Below are 17,195 nucleotides of genomic sequence, written 5' to 3'. Positions count from 1 at the left end.
AACTCCTAAGGCTAGATTTATGACCAATACTTACCACCTGTCACATGCCACATAACCATGTCAGCAGACAGTTTCACAAGCACGGTTCGCAAACAGGTGTCCCCTTACCCAGAACTACACATTGGTCAAGCAAGCATGAAAACAACATGCAATTTCAATTGCAAGCAAGCATGAAAACAACATGCAGTTTCAATTGCAAGCAAGCACATAAAGATGCTATGCAATGCAACATTGGTATGGACAATCCCCGTTCATGAGACTATACCAAAATAGACGTGCTCCAGGTAAGTACACGAAGTACCAGACCCAATGGAACACCAATCCACCAGGCATTTCTGAGCATGTACACAGAGGCACAAGTCCCAATGGAAAGCCAAGTCCACAGTATCACATGAGTGGCATCAATCCCCGGCATATACAACTGCCATGGACACCAGTCCAATGTACATACATGATGAGAAAGCACAGGTGGACCAATTGGGTGGCCAAATGGTGACAATATGTTGTGCTTGACACTACCCTCTGAAGTGCCCATGTTCCCTTCCATCTGCTCTCTATTGTTCCACCCACATATGGTAGAAACAATCTTCAAGAGAGCACGTAGGACAAGAGAACACTATACAGGGTATGTCAACCATGAGTTCCATAAGTCCAATGCATATCCCAAATAAAGGGAGCCATAAACAATGTTTCCCTGAAACCATCTCAAGGCTAACAACAACACCTTTCTCCTTGCATGGCTATACAAGGGTTAGTGAACATCAAAAACACTTCATAGTGAATAGCAAAAGCACCAACTTTACAAACTCAAAGTATACTTAGCTTTTCTTTGCCAGGTTGGCCATGAAGCCAAAAGAAATATCTTCTCACCATATCCTTAAGATATCCCAAGATATATCTCCATATAGCTTGCCTGTAAGCTTGATAATATAATCCACAATATCCATATGGAAAGAATGCTAAACACGAGCACATAAAGCCAACTCCATACTTCCAAGATAAAATTTTGTGAATTCATAAATCCTCAGATCAACAAGCTGTCTATTGCTCATGCTCTTGCTTCATAGGCTATGAAGCGGCTAGCCATGCTTAACAACAATGATGCTAAGTCTAGTCCCCACTTGAGATCTTTTCTCTTCCTTATTGATAGAAGGAAGCCTCCGCTTCCAAGAAAGTCTATGCTCAGATACCAATGAAACTTGCGGTGCCCGGGGGACTAGGGCCTTTGACACACTTGTTGATACCATCAATGCATATTAAGACATTTAAACATGGCCACAACCTTAACACATATCCATCATCACTTTGCATAAAACATAACAGCTCAACAAAACATCCACAAATGTTGAAAGTGGAGCCTGCATATTTGACACTTCATAGAGGCCAGATTTGCTGCCCCCCCCCCCCCCCCCCTTTCCCCCCTCCCCCGTCCCCCCCCCGAGTATTTTATTACCCAAGGAGAATAATATCATGTACAAGCTTTGAGGGCCTTATTCTCCCCACAGGAGATGTTGGATTACCCATATACAAATGCCATAACACAGCCCAACACGAGGCAACCAAGCCAGAACATAGGCTGTAAAAATGCCGAGCCAACAATATAATCCATATACATCTGTGTGGGTACTGATTCTTCCCCAAAAACCACAGGTCTTCATGCAATAGAGCTGGTACAACAGGTTCAGCTCTCCATTCAGCCGATATAGCAAGTACAGTGGGGCTGGTACATGCGGTACAATGGTGGCTGGTACAGTAGGTACAATGGGTGGTACAATAGGTACAATGGTTGATAATAAAATGATTAAATACCTTGTCTTCGGTATTTCTTCGCGATGGAAGGCTCCAAAACAGTCCCCAACAGCCGGTATACTTCATGGGCAACCTGAGAGAGAGAGAGAGAGAGAGAAATGAAATGAAATGAAATGTTATATTAACGTCTTCAAAAGGCCATAATGACCTATGAGACCAAAAGTTACATCATGGTGGATCTAATACAATGTCTGGATAAAAAAAACCCAGAAAATGAAAAATAAAGATGATACTACTGGCACCTAGAAAATGAAACTGGAATTGGAATATAGCGAGGGGGGGGTACGCTATGGAGGTGAGTGGAATATAGTGAGAGGATACAATATCATGTGGGACGGAGGGGTACACTATGGAGGTGCCTCCATCTCATAATATGTGCCGCATCGGACACTGGCGGATCTCCTCGATATCCTCTGTGGTCAGCACCCTGACTGGGTGTCCCGCATGCCTCGCAAGAATAATCCAAATCTGCCGCTGCAACCTCCGTCTATGCTGGGATGCAGAGAGAGAGAGAGAAATGAAATGAAATGAAATGTTATATCAACCTCCGTCTATGCTGGGATGCAGAGAGAGAGAGAGAGAGAGAGAGAGAGAGAGAGAGAGAGAGAGAGAATGAAATGATATATTAACGTCTCTAAGAGGCTATAGTGGCCTATGAGACCAAAATTGAGAGTACATTTGAAGTTGGTGTCTCATCAAAGAGAACAACTAAATGAGACTAAAAAGTACAATAAACTGATTGTCCTACAGTTATAAGAACAAAACTGTAAGACTCCGAGATGATACTGAGTAGAAAATACTAGAAAATACTGAAAAATGTATATCAGGTAGATCCATGTATGCTGATCAGTTGAAGTGTTTCCCTCTCCTTAGATCAAGTATCTCCGCCATGGGGCTGTCTAGAATGGAGAGGTCGTAGAAGCGAGGTAGGTGCCTCTGATGCCGAGCAATAATGGCTCCGATTGATCCTGTGCCTTTCCATTCTGTAACCTGTCCATCGCATCTAGCACCATCCGCATAGTAAAAAAGGCGCTGCTAGCCGGTCTAGCTCCCAGTGGAGGGGGAGCGGGGGGCTGTCCTGGTGCATCATATAGCTCTCTAGCATAAGTATGCCATGCCTTAGGTGCAGTAATCGGAGTACCAGGCTGTCTCTCCTGAAACATCTTCCATGCCCTCTTGCTGTCCTTACCTAGGAAGAGTTGGTAGATCTCCTCCTCTAGCTTAGCCAAATAGGCTCATTTCTTCCTTTGCACAAGGCGCCGAATGATCATCCTGGCCTGTCTATGCGCGTGAGACCCAATGGCAATCTCACGCTGTAGCTGTGCTCGTGTTTCACGACACTCATCATCATACCAACTGTTCTGTGGGGCAGTGCTGCAGGGGTGGGTGGAAGGGATCATAGTGCAAGGAAACGCATATGAGGCGGATGCATGTAGTACACTTGCCAATCCTCTCGTGATCTTGTCCAGAGGGCTATGCGGGTCTAAAGCGAACAAGCCATCAGATACTGCATCTCGATAAACCCCAACTGTCTCACGTGTAAACTGATCTCTCGGGTACCTAGGTAGATGAGTGGCTGGCCCATCTCTCGGGGATCTTCCTACTAGTGTGAAACTCAAGTATGCATGATCGGCTGCTATGCCAATGGGCCTACTGGAAATCGTGAAACCAAGCACATCAGGTATCAATGAAGGAGATCCCATCAAGTAGTCCACTGTGCTCGCTCCCCCTTTAGAGTTCTAGTGAGTGAGAGCATCTGATCCTTGCCATCTCGATAAGCCATTGTATATGACCAACCCATGTGCACTCCCGAGTGTGAGAAAATGCCTGCCATAATCTGTAATCTCCCCCTCATCCTGTGCTGATCTCTGCAACCCTACATCCTCTGCCGTGATCTCCCGGTATATAGCCTCTTGAGTATCATACAACTTTGTCTGCTCTGTGCCTGTACGTGCATTAAAGTCTCCCAATAGTAATATGTCTCCCATGTTGGCAAACCTCATGATATCATCATATAGTGGTATATAGGGCGACTCTCTTGACGGTGCAAACCTGGAGTGGGCTGGGGGAAAGAACTTACCACCACATATAGCTCGCGGAGCCCCTCTCTGCATATTCGGACCCACATGTACCTCACATCTGCATCTCTATGTACCACATGTATTTTGTCACGAAGCTCCTCCTTGTAAAGTATTGCCACTCCTCCAGATCCTCTGGTACCTCCCACTGTGCATGGCTGAGGGCGGAAAATTGATTCCCATCTATAACCCCGGACATCAGGAAGCCTCTTGTTTGTGCACTAATGGGTCTCCGTATACATAGCAATATCACTGTGTCTGAAAGTATCCTCAAAGTATCCTGCATCTGTTCTAAGGGCTCCGTTGCAATTCCACACTGTGAATCGCAAGGTCTCATAGGCCGCGCACCGTCAAGCGGGCCTCCTCTCCGTAATGATGACTCGGCCATCTCTGTATACCGCCCATTTCCCCTCTTTCCTTGCCTCAAGCACATGCGGCATGTGTTCCTTCCGGTGTACTATCTATGCCGATGTAAGGTCCTCATCCAAATAAATGTTTTCCCCCTTAAGGGCCATCCTTTTGGAGAGGAAGGCCTTCTTCTCCAAGTCACCAAACCTGATGATCAATATCTTCACCCTGGTTTCATCTCTACCTACTCGTCATGCTCCGGTAATGGGTACATCAGTGGCTCCAATTTTTGTTGCAAGAGCTTTTGCATCCTCTTTTCCGTTATCTTCCCACCCAACTACACGTTCATGTAAGGCACATGCCCGTCTCTTGGCTTCCTCTTCCAATGTAGCATTCATCACCTCTACTTTATTGACTAGTTTATCCTTCTGTTTTTTTACTACTTCAATCCATGGGTTGACTTCCTCAATTTGTTTCTTTGTGGCACTGGCAATTTCAGCCCATGAATGCATTTCCTTCTCACTTGCAGCCACTTTTGCCTTACATGATTCCAAAGTGTTTTGCATTTTTGTGATGTCTTTTTCACGGTCAGCCATACATGTCTTCAAAGTGCCTTCGTACGATGCAACTGTTGTGCCAATCTCTCGGAGCATGTCATCCTTCCATTTTTGCATCTCTTTTTTCATTTCCGTGTGCATCAAGGCTTGGGCTAATTCCATCTCAACCCGTACTTGGGCTTGCATTCCTCCCTTCAATTGGACATATATCTCTTCCTTCAACGTTTCGTATATCACTTTCCTTTGGGCATGCATATGCTCGGTCCATTCCTTTTCAATCTCCTGTCGCATATTGTTCATCTCTGTCCTTATGTGAAGCTGTAGCTCCTCATAAAGGGCCTCATCTCGTCGGGCCATCTTCGTAATCCTTCGTGAGCCAAGAGACATAATTCCTTCCCTCAGTCTTCTACGATAGGCATTTGGTGCCTTCGTGGGGGTGTAAAAGGTTGTGTCACCATCCTGTTCCCCCTCAAGGGGTTGAGACATGTTTTCCCCTACTAGTTGCTGCCTTTGGGACCTGAGCAAGGGTGGGTGGGAAAAGGGAGCAGAACTCAGAATTGGCTTCGCACAGAGTACAATAGAGAGGCGTGCAGGTGGATGCGCATAGAGCAGGCGCACAGGTCAAGCCCGCCAGCCTTCTCACACCCAAAAGTCTTACCAGACTTGTCGCCAAAGAGAGAGAGAAGATCGTTTCTATCCTGTGTGCCCAGCCGGCCAGCTTTTTCAAAGAAAAACCACCCACGTATGCTGCAGCCCGCCGACTGTGTGCCCAAGGAGAGGATCAGCCAGTCGCCTCTGTGCCTCTGTGTCTCCTACCACACCCTTCACAAGAGCGTGAGAGAGAATTCAATGTGGAGAGAGAGAGAGAGAGAGAGAGAGAGAGAGAGAGAGAGAGAGAGTTCTGCCTGACTGCACCTCCTGAGCCTAGAAATGAAATGAAATGAAATGTTATATTAACGTCTTCAAAAGGCCATAATGACCTATGAGACCAAAAAGTTACATCATGGTGGATCTGATACAATGTCTGGATAAAAAACCAGAAAATGAAAAATAAAGATGATACTACTGGCACCTAGAAAATGAAACTGGAACTGGAAGGTAAACAGAAACCCTTATAGGGTGTGAATATAGTGAGGGGGGGGGGGGGGGGGTACGCTATGGAGGTGAGTGGAGTACAGTGAGGGGATACAATATCATATGGGACGGGGGGGTACACTATGGAGGTGCCTCCATCTCATAATATGTGCCGCATCAGACGCTGGCGGATCTCCTCAATATCCTCTGTGGTCCGCACCCTGACTGGGTGTCCCGCATGTCTCGCAAGAATAATCCGAATCCGCCGCTGCAGCCTCCGTCTATGCTGGGATGCCCTCCTTCGTAGTCATGGGCGTCTCGACCACCCAAGCTCAATCGCACAATCAATCAGTGTACCGCTGGTGTGGGCGGTATCCATGTCCTGCTGCTGCTGCTGTGGTCCTAGAGAGAGAGAGAGAGAGAAATGGAGGGGGGTGATGTTGCGGAGGTGCTGCAGAGAGGATCGTCGATCTGCTGGTGGCGGGGGGTTATTTCCACGCGCGCATCTCCTTGCTCTCCCCTTTCGACAAGCTCAGGGGAGGGCTCGCCTCATTAGGGCAGCCTGTAATGGTGGTAGAGGCTAGCGTGCAACAAGACAGCCTTCTCCAAATGAAGAGAGAGGACTCCAATTTATAGATTTGGGCCTCCCATGAGCTAAAATGGCAAGAGAAGGCTATAATGACAAGTGGAGAGCCACACAATAGCTGAAGTGACTAGTGTGAGGCCACTTGTCTCACTTTGATGCCACATGTCCCAATCTAAGAGATGGGTTCCCCATAATCTTTACCTCTAAAAATATCCCAACTAGTAGCCCATTTTTCATAGGTACTTTGGTAACTCTTGGTATCTGCTCAATTCCAAATGTAATGACGCGAACAAAATTTCCATCAGAGTCGGGCCAAAAATAGGAACTCTCCTAAATTTTAGGAGTGTGATTCTTTGTATTCTAGGATAATCCCGCATTCCCAAAGCTTGTACTTTCCAAATATTTAGAAGTCCTAGAGTCCACCAGACCCCTTTCATACTGGAAATGCCGTGGCTAGTGACATTTGAGCATGTGCTTTGCTCTCCTTGAACATGCTGAGCCACCATATCCAAGAGTGAAATATGTGCTCCGCTGTGATGTGCCCTGGGTAGTGACCACCGAAAGGTCCATTGCGTGAGCATCCTCCACTAGGTGTGGAACCTGGCGCAACACCGCAGGATACCATCGTGACTGGCTTTGTAAAGCTGCCCGCTCACGAGTTGACATGGCCGGCTCTTGAGAGGAACAACGGGCTTTTGTCTTTGGGGAACACACTCGTGGGAAAGGAACCTGTAGAGAGCAGGGCAAGCACAAGCAAGAGCAACATCTACTTTAAAAATCACATTGTCAAGAAGGTCATCGTCCATACCTGTAAGGGTGGCAAGGTCACCACTGTCTATGCTGGAAAGGTGATCCACCATGACATGATGCTTGCCTAGTCCTAGAAATCAAATCCTTGGGACAAAAGGAGCCATCTCCAAACTTGGCCAACCACTTGGGGCTTGTTGAGAAGATATGATGGTCGGTGATGACAATGAAGTGGACACCTAGGAGATAGTGACAAAACTTTGGAGTGCATAGACCCAAGCCTTCAGCTCTATTATGTTGTAATTTCTCTCAGCTGCTCGATTGAGTACATGATGGTGTAGTAGATGGGCCTGTCCAGCTGAAATTCGGTGATGAGTTGGGTAAGGAGTCAGGACAACACCGACTGCAGTTTGACTGGCATCAGTGTGGACATGGAATGTGACAGACCAGTTTAGGGGAATAAGGATGGTTGCTTCTATGAGGTGCTGCTTGAGATAGTTTAAGGTGGTGGCCTCAAGAGTGGACGATTGGAATGTTGTGGAGGGCCTCACTAGGCAGGTGAGGGGCAATGCAATGTCGGCATACTTTACGATGAAGCGCCTGTGGTAGCCAGTGTGGCCCACAAAGATTTGGGTGCCCTTGGAGCTAATGGGAGGACGAAGGCGAATAATGGCAATGATTTTGTCTGGATCTGAGGCAAGGCCCTCTACAGAGATGATGTGCCTTGTACAACCAGAAATTGGCATTGAAATGGAGGTGTGATGACCGACACTTGTCAAAGCTTTGGGCCAATTGGAGATGGTGCTCATTGAAGGCCTCTAAACAGGAGGAGAGACGGGTGCTAGTAAAGTTGGAGAAATCATCCACAAAAGCTCAAAGAAATTCTCTAAAGATGTTAGTGACTGTCCTTGAAATGTTGTGGGGGCATTGCACAACCCAAACGGCATCTTGTTGTAGATGTATGTGCCCCACTAGGTGACAAATGTTATTTTGGCACGATCATCTGGGTGAATAGCAACTTGATTGTAACCACTAAACCCATCCTTGAAGCTATACAAGGCGTGACCAGCTACATCCTCAAGAACCATGTCCATGAATGGAAGAGGAAAGCCATCTTTTACAATCAACATGTCAAGAGAGCGGAAATCGACACACCCATATCATGTTCTTCTTCTTCTTGGGCGTGATGACCATGGGGGACAGCCAGTTGGGGTGCTCGATTGGTGAAATGATGTTGGCAGCCTCCATCTTTTCCAACTCCAGCTTCATTGCTTTAGCATACTTGGAGCAGGGTGGTCCCACAACCAATCACAGGTTCACTCTGTGGCGGTATGCTTCCAGGAGTTGCTACTTGGCTAGGCAGACATGCAGCTACACTGCCGTGCTCCACTAAGCACTCACACAACTTTGACAAGACACTATGCTTGACGTGCACCCAAGAGACAATGACAAGAAGCAAACAGCAAGATGACCCCTCGGTAGAACACACTTGAAGGAAAGAATGACACAGTACAGAGAATAAAAATAAGAACAACTGCATTCATTCCTCAAACTGAGCGATCTCCTTGGCAGTCCCAAGGTTGCTCATTGATACAAGTAGTCCAACCACAGGGAGTAGGTGCACCGCTTGGTCATAAAGTGCCCGCCACTGAACGTGAAGCATGGTTCCAATGCAACCTACCATGATTGCCAATATTAGGGGCGCGCCACTGAGCATGGAGCGTGATTTCGGTGCAACCTACCATGATTGCCAATATTACGGACGGAGTGATCAATGAGGTATGGATGGAAAGAGGTACCACCTGTGGTAGGAGCTATCAATGCCTGAAGGACCAAAGGCCTATGAGAATACAAGCTGGAAGGATGGACATCAGTGGCAGCCAAGATTCTAAGCGTAGAAGACATGGTCAGGAAGTGTGCAGGTTTGGGCAGCCAATTGGGGGCTGCTTATAGCCCATAGACAGCCCAGAATTAGTCCCCCAGGCAGTTTGAACACGTTTTTGGGATTCTAGCATTTTCACGTTCCTGTGCTGCTGATGGACCAGCACTAAAAGGAAAGCAGGAGGGAAGTATTAGGTCAGGTTCTTCACTTTCCTTGCAATTTGAAGGTTCAATTGCTTTCGTATGCGTATCTTGTTATGTGGGACAGTAAAATGTGACTGTAAATTTAGGAGTGCCCTTATTAACTGACCCAAAGTCCGAGTGATCTGCTCATATTCAAGGTTCTGATGGGTGAAGGCCCAAAGGGAACCATAGACCTGGATCAAGCCTAAGGTCAAGTTTTAGTCTTAAACTTGGACTGTGGGCTGGGAGACCAAAGTTGGGCTCAGTGTAAATCTAGCCTTAGCACTGAGTGGTGAGTTTGCCAGGGATCACTGATTTCGGGGTTGTTTCATGGTAAAGCTTCATCAACAGACTCACAGGTTAGGGCTGTACTAGCCCTATTCGTGAGTGCCTATCTAGTTGGAACTTGCTATCAGAATAAGTCATCCAGCTTTCAGTTGAAAAGACTGAAAATGTTACATTAATTAATGCCATGACACAAGCAAGGTCCATACCCGCAACACCCTTGAAATCTGAGGGCTTCTCTTCACGTTGTACATAGACACAGCCTAAGCACTTGCTGCAAAGCCCAAGCCAACAAGTCAGTGCCCCTTATTTATGTACATTCTCTAACCAAAAAAACTTTTGATTTTACAGTTCAATGTAACAGTAACATGAAAGTAAAGCAAACCTGATCAAACCGATAAGAGGTAACCGAGCTACTGATCTCTTTTATAGTGATCAAAAGCATCAATCCGTGCCAAAAACAACGCAGCAACAGCAATGTAAGGTCTTTTTCTCCTAGATCACAACTCAATCAAGCTTCTGATAACTAAATACTGTAGACAAGCTTCAGTATACCTTTGCAACAAAGCTGGGAAATGAGGCTGACATGTGATAAAGAATGTCAATATAAGACACATGATTAGATACAATGGCGCTGGGTCGCAGATCTGTCTCCTCTGGAATCTTTCCCTCCTGTACATTACCACATAGGCCAGTTAGAAGAACTTTTTAACACATACGAGATCAGACGGGGTAATATCTAAGCCCCCGAGTCCCCCCCCATAGTCAGATATCTGACTACTTTTTGATGGACAGGTATATGTTTAAAGGTCCTTAGTACTTACTGCGACAGTCATTGGTAAAGCAGCCTATCTATAGGTTTGACACACCTACATCTGCAGTTGGGCAGGCTGACCAGCCCCCCCAAGCCCCTATGAATAGGGCATTTGGGAATTCGTTCAGGTATCTCATTTTCCAGAAGCTCTGCCATCTACAGCACTGGTCCACAAGCGAATTGGGGAGCTGGAAATATCAGATTTGTGGCTAGCATTTGGGCTGAGGGACAGTCGTCTACAGCAGCATTTGGGTGCTGCCCCCCTCCTCTTGGCATTACCACGCAACCCCTCCCCCCCTTTTGCTTCCCCCCACCCCCCCCCCTCCTCCTCTCTCTTCTGCGCCTTCTGCCCCCTCGCCATCATGCATGTGTGCAGCCCACCGCCCCCTCTTCCATGGCCCTCTCCCGCCCTCCCTTCACCATTGCACCTCCTCCACCCCCACTCCGTGTCCGCGCTCTGCACCTTTCCTTCCTCACACACCCGTCTCCTTCTTCAGCCCCTTTCTCCTGCTTCCCACAACACCTGTTTGGTCCGATTAGTGCTCCCCCACCCCGCCTCTGCCCGGCCCACCCCTCAATGCCCCTTCACCCTCCTTCCATCCCCCGGTTTCTTCTTGGTTCCCCCTGCCCCCTTCTCATCTCCTGCTCTCCGTAGCATCATCACGAGCTTTTTTTAATTAACAGTTGATGTTCTGTTTTTGGCTCCACCCCTAATGAGAACTCCATGACAGCTGCTCTGTCATCCCCATCCACCGAAGCCACCCCGAACTATCTATTCTCAGAAGCGCAACTCCAGCTCTTGGCTTCACTAGAAGCAAATACCGTGGTGTGCAAGTTTGTTGGCAGCCATCCGGCTCAAGGCCAGATTTGCTACTTTGCCATTGAGCCTACTGGTAGTGCAGAGCTCCAGGCTACTTCACACTGTGGAAACACAACTCCTCCTTGGATTCAGACCAACTGGCAGAAGCAACTGGTTTCCAGTGATTGTTATGCTTTCCCTGCCTCCCAAAGAGAACCACCCGCTTCTAGTGTGCACCTATCTTGGACATAACATACTTCCCCCCTTAAGGACTATCGATGTCCTGAACAATGAAGCCGAGGAACTGGGCTTCGAAATTCCTCACAGATTTCCCTGTAGCCTCCCTCTCAGACCCTCCCCTCCACTTAATCAAGTACTCATCATAAGCAGAATGTCGTGAATGCTTAGTACGTTGATCCAGAACCGCGTTGGGTTCACGGGGGATATACGCGGCTTGTTCTTTCTGAACTAATTTCTAAATAGGAACTATCATATCGGAATCACCTAATCGTGCTTTCAGTCTACTGACATGAAAGATATGATGAACTGTAATCTGTTGAGGAAGTTCTAGGTGGTACGCAATATCACTTATGTTCCTTTCGTTCCTAAAAAAACCGCAAAACTTGGAAGACAACTTGTAACGTTTCCCCGTATGCATAGTACTAGAATCTTTAGGTATCCTTAGGTACACCCAAGTACCAACGTCAAAGAACCTGGGAGATCTTTTTTGGTTGGCGTAAGTCTAAGCGCGATCCTGAGCTATCATTACACTCCCCGGCAAGGTTAAGCATCTCTTTGGCTTGCTTGTCTTGGATTTTACTCAATCCAATAGCAATTGTTGAACATGGTTGAAAACCGTACATAAACATAAAAGGACTGAAGCCTATTTGCTGAATGCTTATTACTGGTGTTGTGAAAGGTACCTTTCCCACTCCGATTGCTGTTTTGAAACAAAGGCCCGTAGCATATCTTCCAAAGTCTAATTACTTCGTTCAGTTTGACCATCACTCTCCCAATGATCAAAGGAAGACATGCTTAGCCAAGTTTCCAGTTTACCGAATACTACTCTTGCATTGAACTTGGGGTCACTATCATTGACTATCTCCTTAGGCAAACCATAAAGCATGCATAATTGTTCTACGAAATAATGAACAAAAAGCTACATAAATGCTACATGTAAACATGTGGACATGGGAGGAGGGGATTGGGACTGAGAGAGAGAAGGATTAAAACATGATTAAGAATATAATAAACCCTAACCTACTCTAACCATGGGAGAGCATTAAGGGCTACATCGTTGTTGAATTGTATTATAATTGAAGTATAAGGCTCATAAATACCCTTCTACTAGTACAATAGAGATGCGTGCATTTTGACAAGTGTCTCATGCAAAGCTACGAAGTGTCCATTGAGGTGTCCCCTTAGGTGGCTGATTCTACACACATTAGAATTATGTTCACACCGATTACAAGTGTCCACCCCCTTAACAAGAGGTGTTCACATGCACCCACACAACAAATACACTTTCCCTTTGCTATTTCTCTTACAAACCTCCCTCAAAGGGAAAGGGACAGAAAGGAAGTGAACAGGTTAAGGCTCGAGCAGCGGCTCGTTCTGCAAGCTGGAACTGGATCCTCCAAAACAAGAACATGCCAGGCGATTGTGAGGTCTTGAGCTCCCACTGGAACCACAAACAGAAGCCCTCCCTCGACCTGTAACTGAAAGGTAAGGGGTGGTTGATGTCTTCTCTCCATGAGCCATGGGTGTTGGGAGGATGTGACAACCAAGATATTAGATAACTCCCTGGAGCCACTGACATTGATACTGACACATATTGATGGCAGTCTTTATTTAACGCACAAAAATATAAAATCCTCCTCTTCTCTGAGATGCATTAAGAATAAGATACACAAGATTGACAAGATCCCCTTCCTGATTGAAAACGTGCTCAATACTGAAAACTGGATGCAAAGATGTCAATGACTTTATGCTTGGAACAGATCAGCAGTAGAACAAGAGTACCTTGAGGTACAGCTTAAAAGTGATGAGTGATGAGTGATCTTCAGTTGATGCATGGGACCAGTGTACAGGAGTGGCAACGGAACAAGAGCCACTAACCGGTAGAGGCTAGTGGTTGCAACCATAACCGAAGCAACAATACAGGACCAGATTCTTACCAATGCCTCTGGTAGGTTGCGGTAAGCAATCAAGAAAACAAGACTTACCGCAACCAAGAAAACAAGACTGCTAAATGATACTGACACCAAAATCCCACAAGAAAAACCAACCCGGATGCAGAAGAAGCCTTTAACAAGAATGCTATGACCTCCAATGTCATTGCAAAAGCCCTAAATCAAAAAACCCCCAAAGTTTGGTTGACTAGGCTTTGAGTGGCTTCTATGGGTACTGATGACAGGCAGGTTCTTCACAGAAGAGGGCATTGCAGGTGTTCTTCCACTGGTGGTGGCTTCAACAAGGTGTTGTAGGAGGCTGAACTGCCATAGACAACAAAAGATGCTAAACAAGACTGTCTGTACTGCTGATATAGACTGAGCTATCCCTCACAGAACCAGTGTCACACGGGAAACGCTTGAACCAAGAGGTAGAAACGTAGAAACAGGAGGACGGGCCCAGGGACTCACTGCCGAGTACATCTCGCATGCCGATGATACCCTAGCGCCCCTACTTGCCTACATGTTCAATAGAGCCATTTGTGAAGGATTTCCACCCTCTTGGTCCACCAACACCATCACCCCCATCCTCAAAGCCGGAGATCCACTTGATCCTAATAACTACAGAATGATCGTGATTGGCCACACATTGGCCAAACTCTATGGATCAGTGCTAGAGGTGGAGCTCAGTTCATTTGCAGAGAGCCAGCTTGCCAGGGATGCAGAGCCTCAGGACAGGCTGGCTTTCGGAGGAGCTACTCTACCCTTGACCACATCTTCACCCTCCGTGCCATCATCGAGGAGGGTAGAGCATGACATCAAAGGATTTACTGCTGTTTTGTGGATTTCCACGAAGCTTTTGATATTGTGCCCCGAGCCCGCATCCTACACCGTCTACAGCAGATCGGAGTCCCATCTGACATGGTTTGGAGCATCATCGCCCTCTATGAGTCTGTCACCCGACGAGTGAGAGCCCCAAGAGGTACACCACAAGAGATTTCCAGCACTATTGGGGTGAAACAAGGCTGCCCTCTATCACCCACTCTTTTCGGCCTCTACATTGATGAGATCTCGAGCTTCATTGATGGATTAGGCGGGGCTGGTCCCACACTGGCAGGCATATTGATCCCCATACTACTTTATGCAGATGACATCGTCCTCCTCTCAAACTCAGCCGAGGGGCTTCAGAGACAGCAGGACCTCTCTGTTAACCTTGGTAAAACCAAGGCAATGGTCTTCGATACCTCTTGCCCCTTCACATCCAGATTGAGCTTCACATATAGAGGGGATCCTGTGGAGATTGTCTCATGCTATGTCTACCTTGGTGTCACTTTCAGTGGCCCACACTTTACCATGCTTCCCGCAGCACATGCCAGAGTGACGCGGGGATATGTAGTCTTGAGCTTACTTGAGCGGCAATGCTTCCAAGCACATTTCCAAGAGCCCAGGACGAAGGGCTGGCTTTTTGACACCCTCGTCACACCAGCCTTGATGTATGGAGCAGCTTTTTGGGGGCCAGATTTATCTGATGAGGATTGGTAGCGAGTTGAGCGGCCACAGGTCATGATGTTCTCCCATATGATCCGCAGCAAACCATCAATCCCACACCAGATTATCCAGGCAAAGTTTGCTGCAGCCCCGATGGTAGTGGAGACTCTTCCAGACAATCACATACCTCCATTGCATCAGTCACATGGATCCCCACAGGTACTCGAGGCTTGCCCTGGAGTCCTCTAGACAGCTAGCACTTGAGGGGCGCTCTGCAGTATGGTATGCACTAGTTTCCACTTGGTTCTCAGTATATGGGCTCTGCATGGACCGCATACCCCCCCTTCGGTACAGGTCGGACTCCCCTTTTCTCCGGCTGTCTCACTATCCGGTCAGATCTTCTCAGCCTCTACACACATTGCACATGGATCACACCTCCGGAGCTCCCCACGAAGATGCACTTCTACAGAGATCACTTCCTCACACTTACTAAGGGTGGATTCATCCAGCAGCCGGGTTACTTGAGTGTTCACATGTCCCATGCCATGCGGATTGCGATTGGCCAGATATGGGTTTCATCCCACCACCTCAGAGTGGCGACAGGTAGAGCTGAGCGCATCTTGAGAGCCGGGAAACTCATACGGAGACCCACTGTCTATTTCGTGAGGGATTCGGTCCACTCTCGAGGATCATTGACTTCGAGGAACAGCGTTGCCTGGGCCTCTTCCTGCTTGAGCTCCGCAGACACACGGACACCTTCTTGAGAGAGCCTTGGCCCAGCCACCCCGTCCCCTCCCTCACCAACCATAGTTGTTTCTCGTACGCGTACGAACAAGTTCGTACGGTACGATACCGTACGAATTTGTACGATATGGCCGTTTATAGCCGTTTCGCTGCTCCCTGCGCCGTTTTGTAGCCGTTTGTTGCTGGCCGTTTTTGGCTTGCTTTGTGGCCCATGTGTTTGCTTGGCCCATTGGACATGCTACATGCTTATAAAATGCCCACCCCCTAAGCTTCTCTCAAGGCTCTAGCCTCTCATTACTCAAGTGAGTCGTGACCATCAAGCCCCCCCCCCTCTCTTGAGTCTTGCTCAAGTGACCATCAAGCCCCCCCCTCTCTCTCTCTCTCTCTCTTTCTCTCTCTCTCTCTCTCATAGGTCATTATGGCCTTTTGAAGACGTTAATATAACATTTCATTTCATTTCATTTCTCTCAACTCTCAACTTTCAAGCCACTCTCTCCCCCATAGGCCCTCTCTCAAGCCTCTCTCTCTCTCAAGCCTTTAGGCTCTCTCTCTCTCAAGAGTCAAGACTCAAGCCTCACTCTCTCATTTTCTCAAGCCTCTCGCTCTCTCTCTCTCTCTCTCTCTCTCTCTCTCTCTCTCAAGCCTATCCATCTCTTGAATCTTCTAACTTCTCTCTCTCTATTACAATGACAAGGGAGAAGAATGAAGCCTTCAATGTGCATGCTATCCATGTAGAGAAAGTCGATGGAAAGTCCAAGTCATATAGGTGGACTTGTAAGTATTGTGGCAAACAATACACAAGTGGAGTTACTAGGCTTCTCCAACATGTTGGAAAGGTGGGGGGGCAAGTTGCACCATGCAAGGAAGTCCCCCTTGCTATATCCGATGAGATCTTCAACAAGATCAAGGGTGGATTGGGTGCTCACTATGATAGTGGTAGAAGCTCAATGGCGGATGATGAGGTCATTTCCCCGCCTTGTGATACATCCTCCCCCGCCGCCTCCATCGGTGCCGCCTCCGCCTCCTCAAAGAGACAAAGGCTTGAGTCTCCCATGAGGCAAGCCACTCTAGCCCAAGCCACCGGGGGGTTCTCTTCTTCTCTATCACATCTCCAAGAACGGCAACGGCTAGCGGATATAGAGATTGCACGCACCATTATTGAGTGCAATCTCTCATTCCATGTGCTCAAGGTAGATCAATGGAAGTCAATGGTGAAAGCCATTGCAAATGTGGGCCCATGTGAAGAATGGACCGGCGTCTCCTATCATGACATGCGCACGAAGAGGCTTGTGGATGAGAGGGAGAGAATCAATAGATCTCTCAATCCGGTGCGGGCGGCATGGTCCAAGTATGGGTGTAGCATCCTCTCCGACGGATGGAGTGACCGGAAGAAGAGAGGCATCATCAATATACTTGTCTCTTGCCCTCTTGGCACATACTTTGTGCGGGGCGTGGATTCCGGAAAGGCGGGGAGGAAAACATCGGGTGCATTCATATATCGCCATATCAAGCAAGCCATCATGGAGGTAAGTTTCAACTTTCAAATTGCACTCAAGTCTTTAAAGTTTAGGCTTTAGTATATGTGATATGATCGTATGTGGCTATATCATGACTCAAGTCTCATACCGCAT

At 47.4% G+C, this 17,195-nt stretch overlaps 1 protein-coding gene across 1 annotated transcript in view; it reads right to left on the bottom strand.

The window, feature by feature from the left end:
• Nucleotides 1-17,195, bottom strand: part of LOC147628340 (lysophospholipid acyltransferase LPEAT1-like) — a 54,805-nt gene that overhangs the window by 20,206 nt on the left and 17,404 nt on the right. The window contains exons 2-4 of the mRNA XM_086813427.1: nt 10,104-10,220; nt 9,934-9,971; nt 9,758-9,822 (exon numbers count right to left, since the gene is read on the bottom strand). Coding sequence (XP_086669553.1) covers nt 9,758-9,822; nt 9,934-9,971; nt 10,104-10,220 — 220 coding nt within the window. The remainder of the gene's footprint in view (nt 1-9,757; nt 9,823-9,933; nt 9,972-10,103; nt 10,221-17,195) is intronic.

The sequence above is a fragment of the Cibotium barometz genome, chromosome 19 (genome assembly GCF_041138505.1).
Source record: "Cibotium barometz isolate CiBa-2024 chromosome 19, ASM4113850v1, whole genome shotgun sequence".
NCBI lineage: Eukaryota > Viridiplantae > Streptophyta > Polypodiopsida > Cyatheales > Cibotiaceae > Cibotium > Cibotium barometz.
The sequence above is the reverse complement of the archived record's forward strand: the minus strand, read 5'-3'. Positions and strand labels throughout refer to the sequence as shown.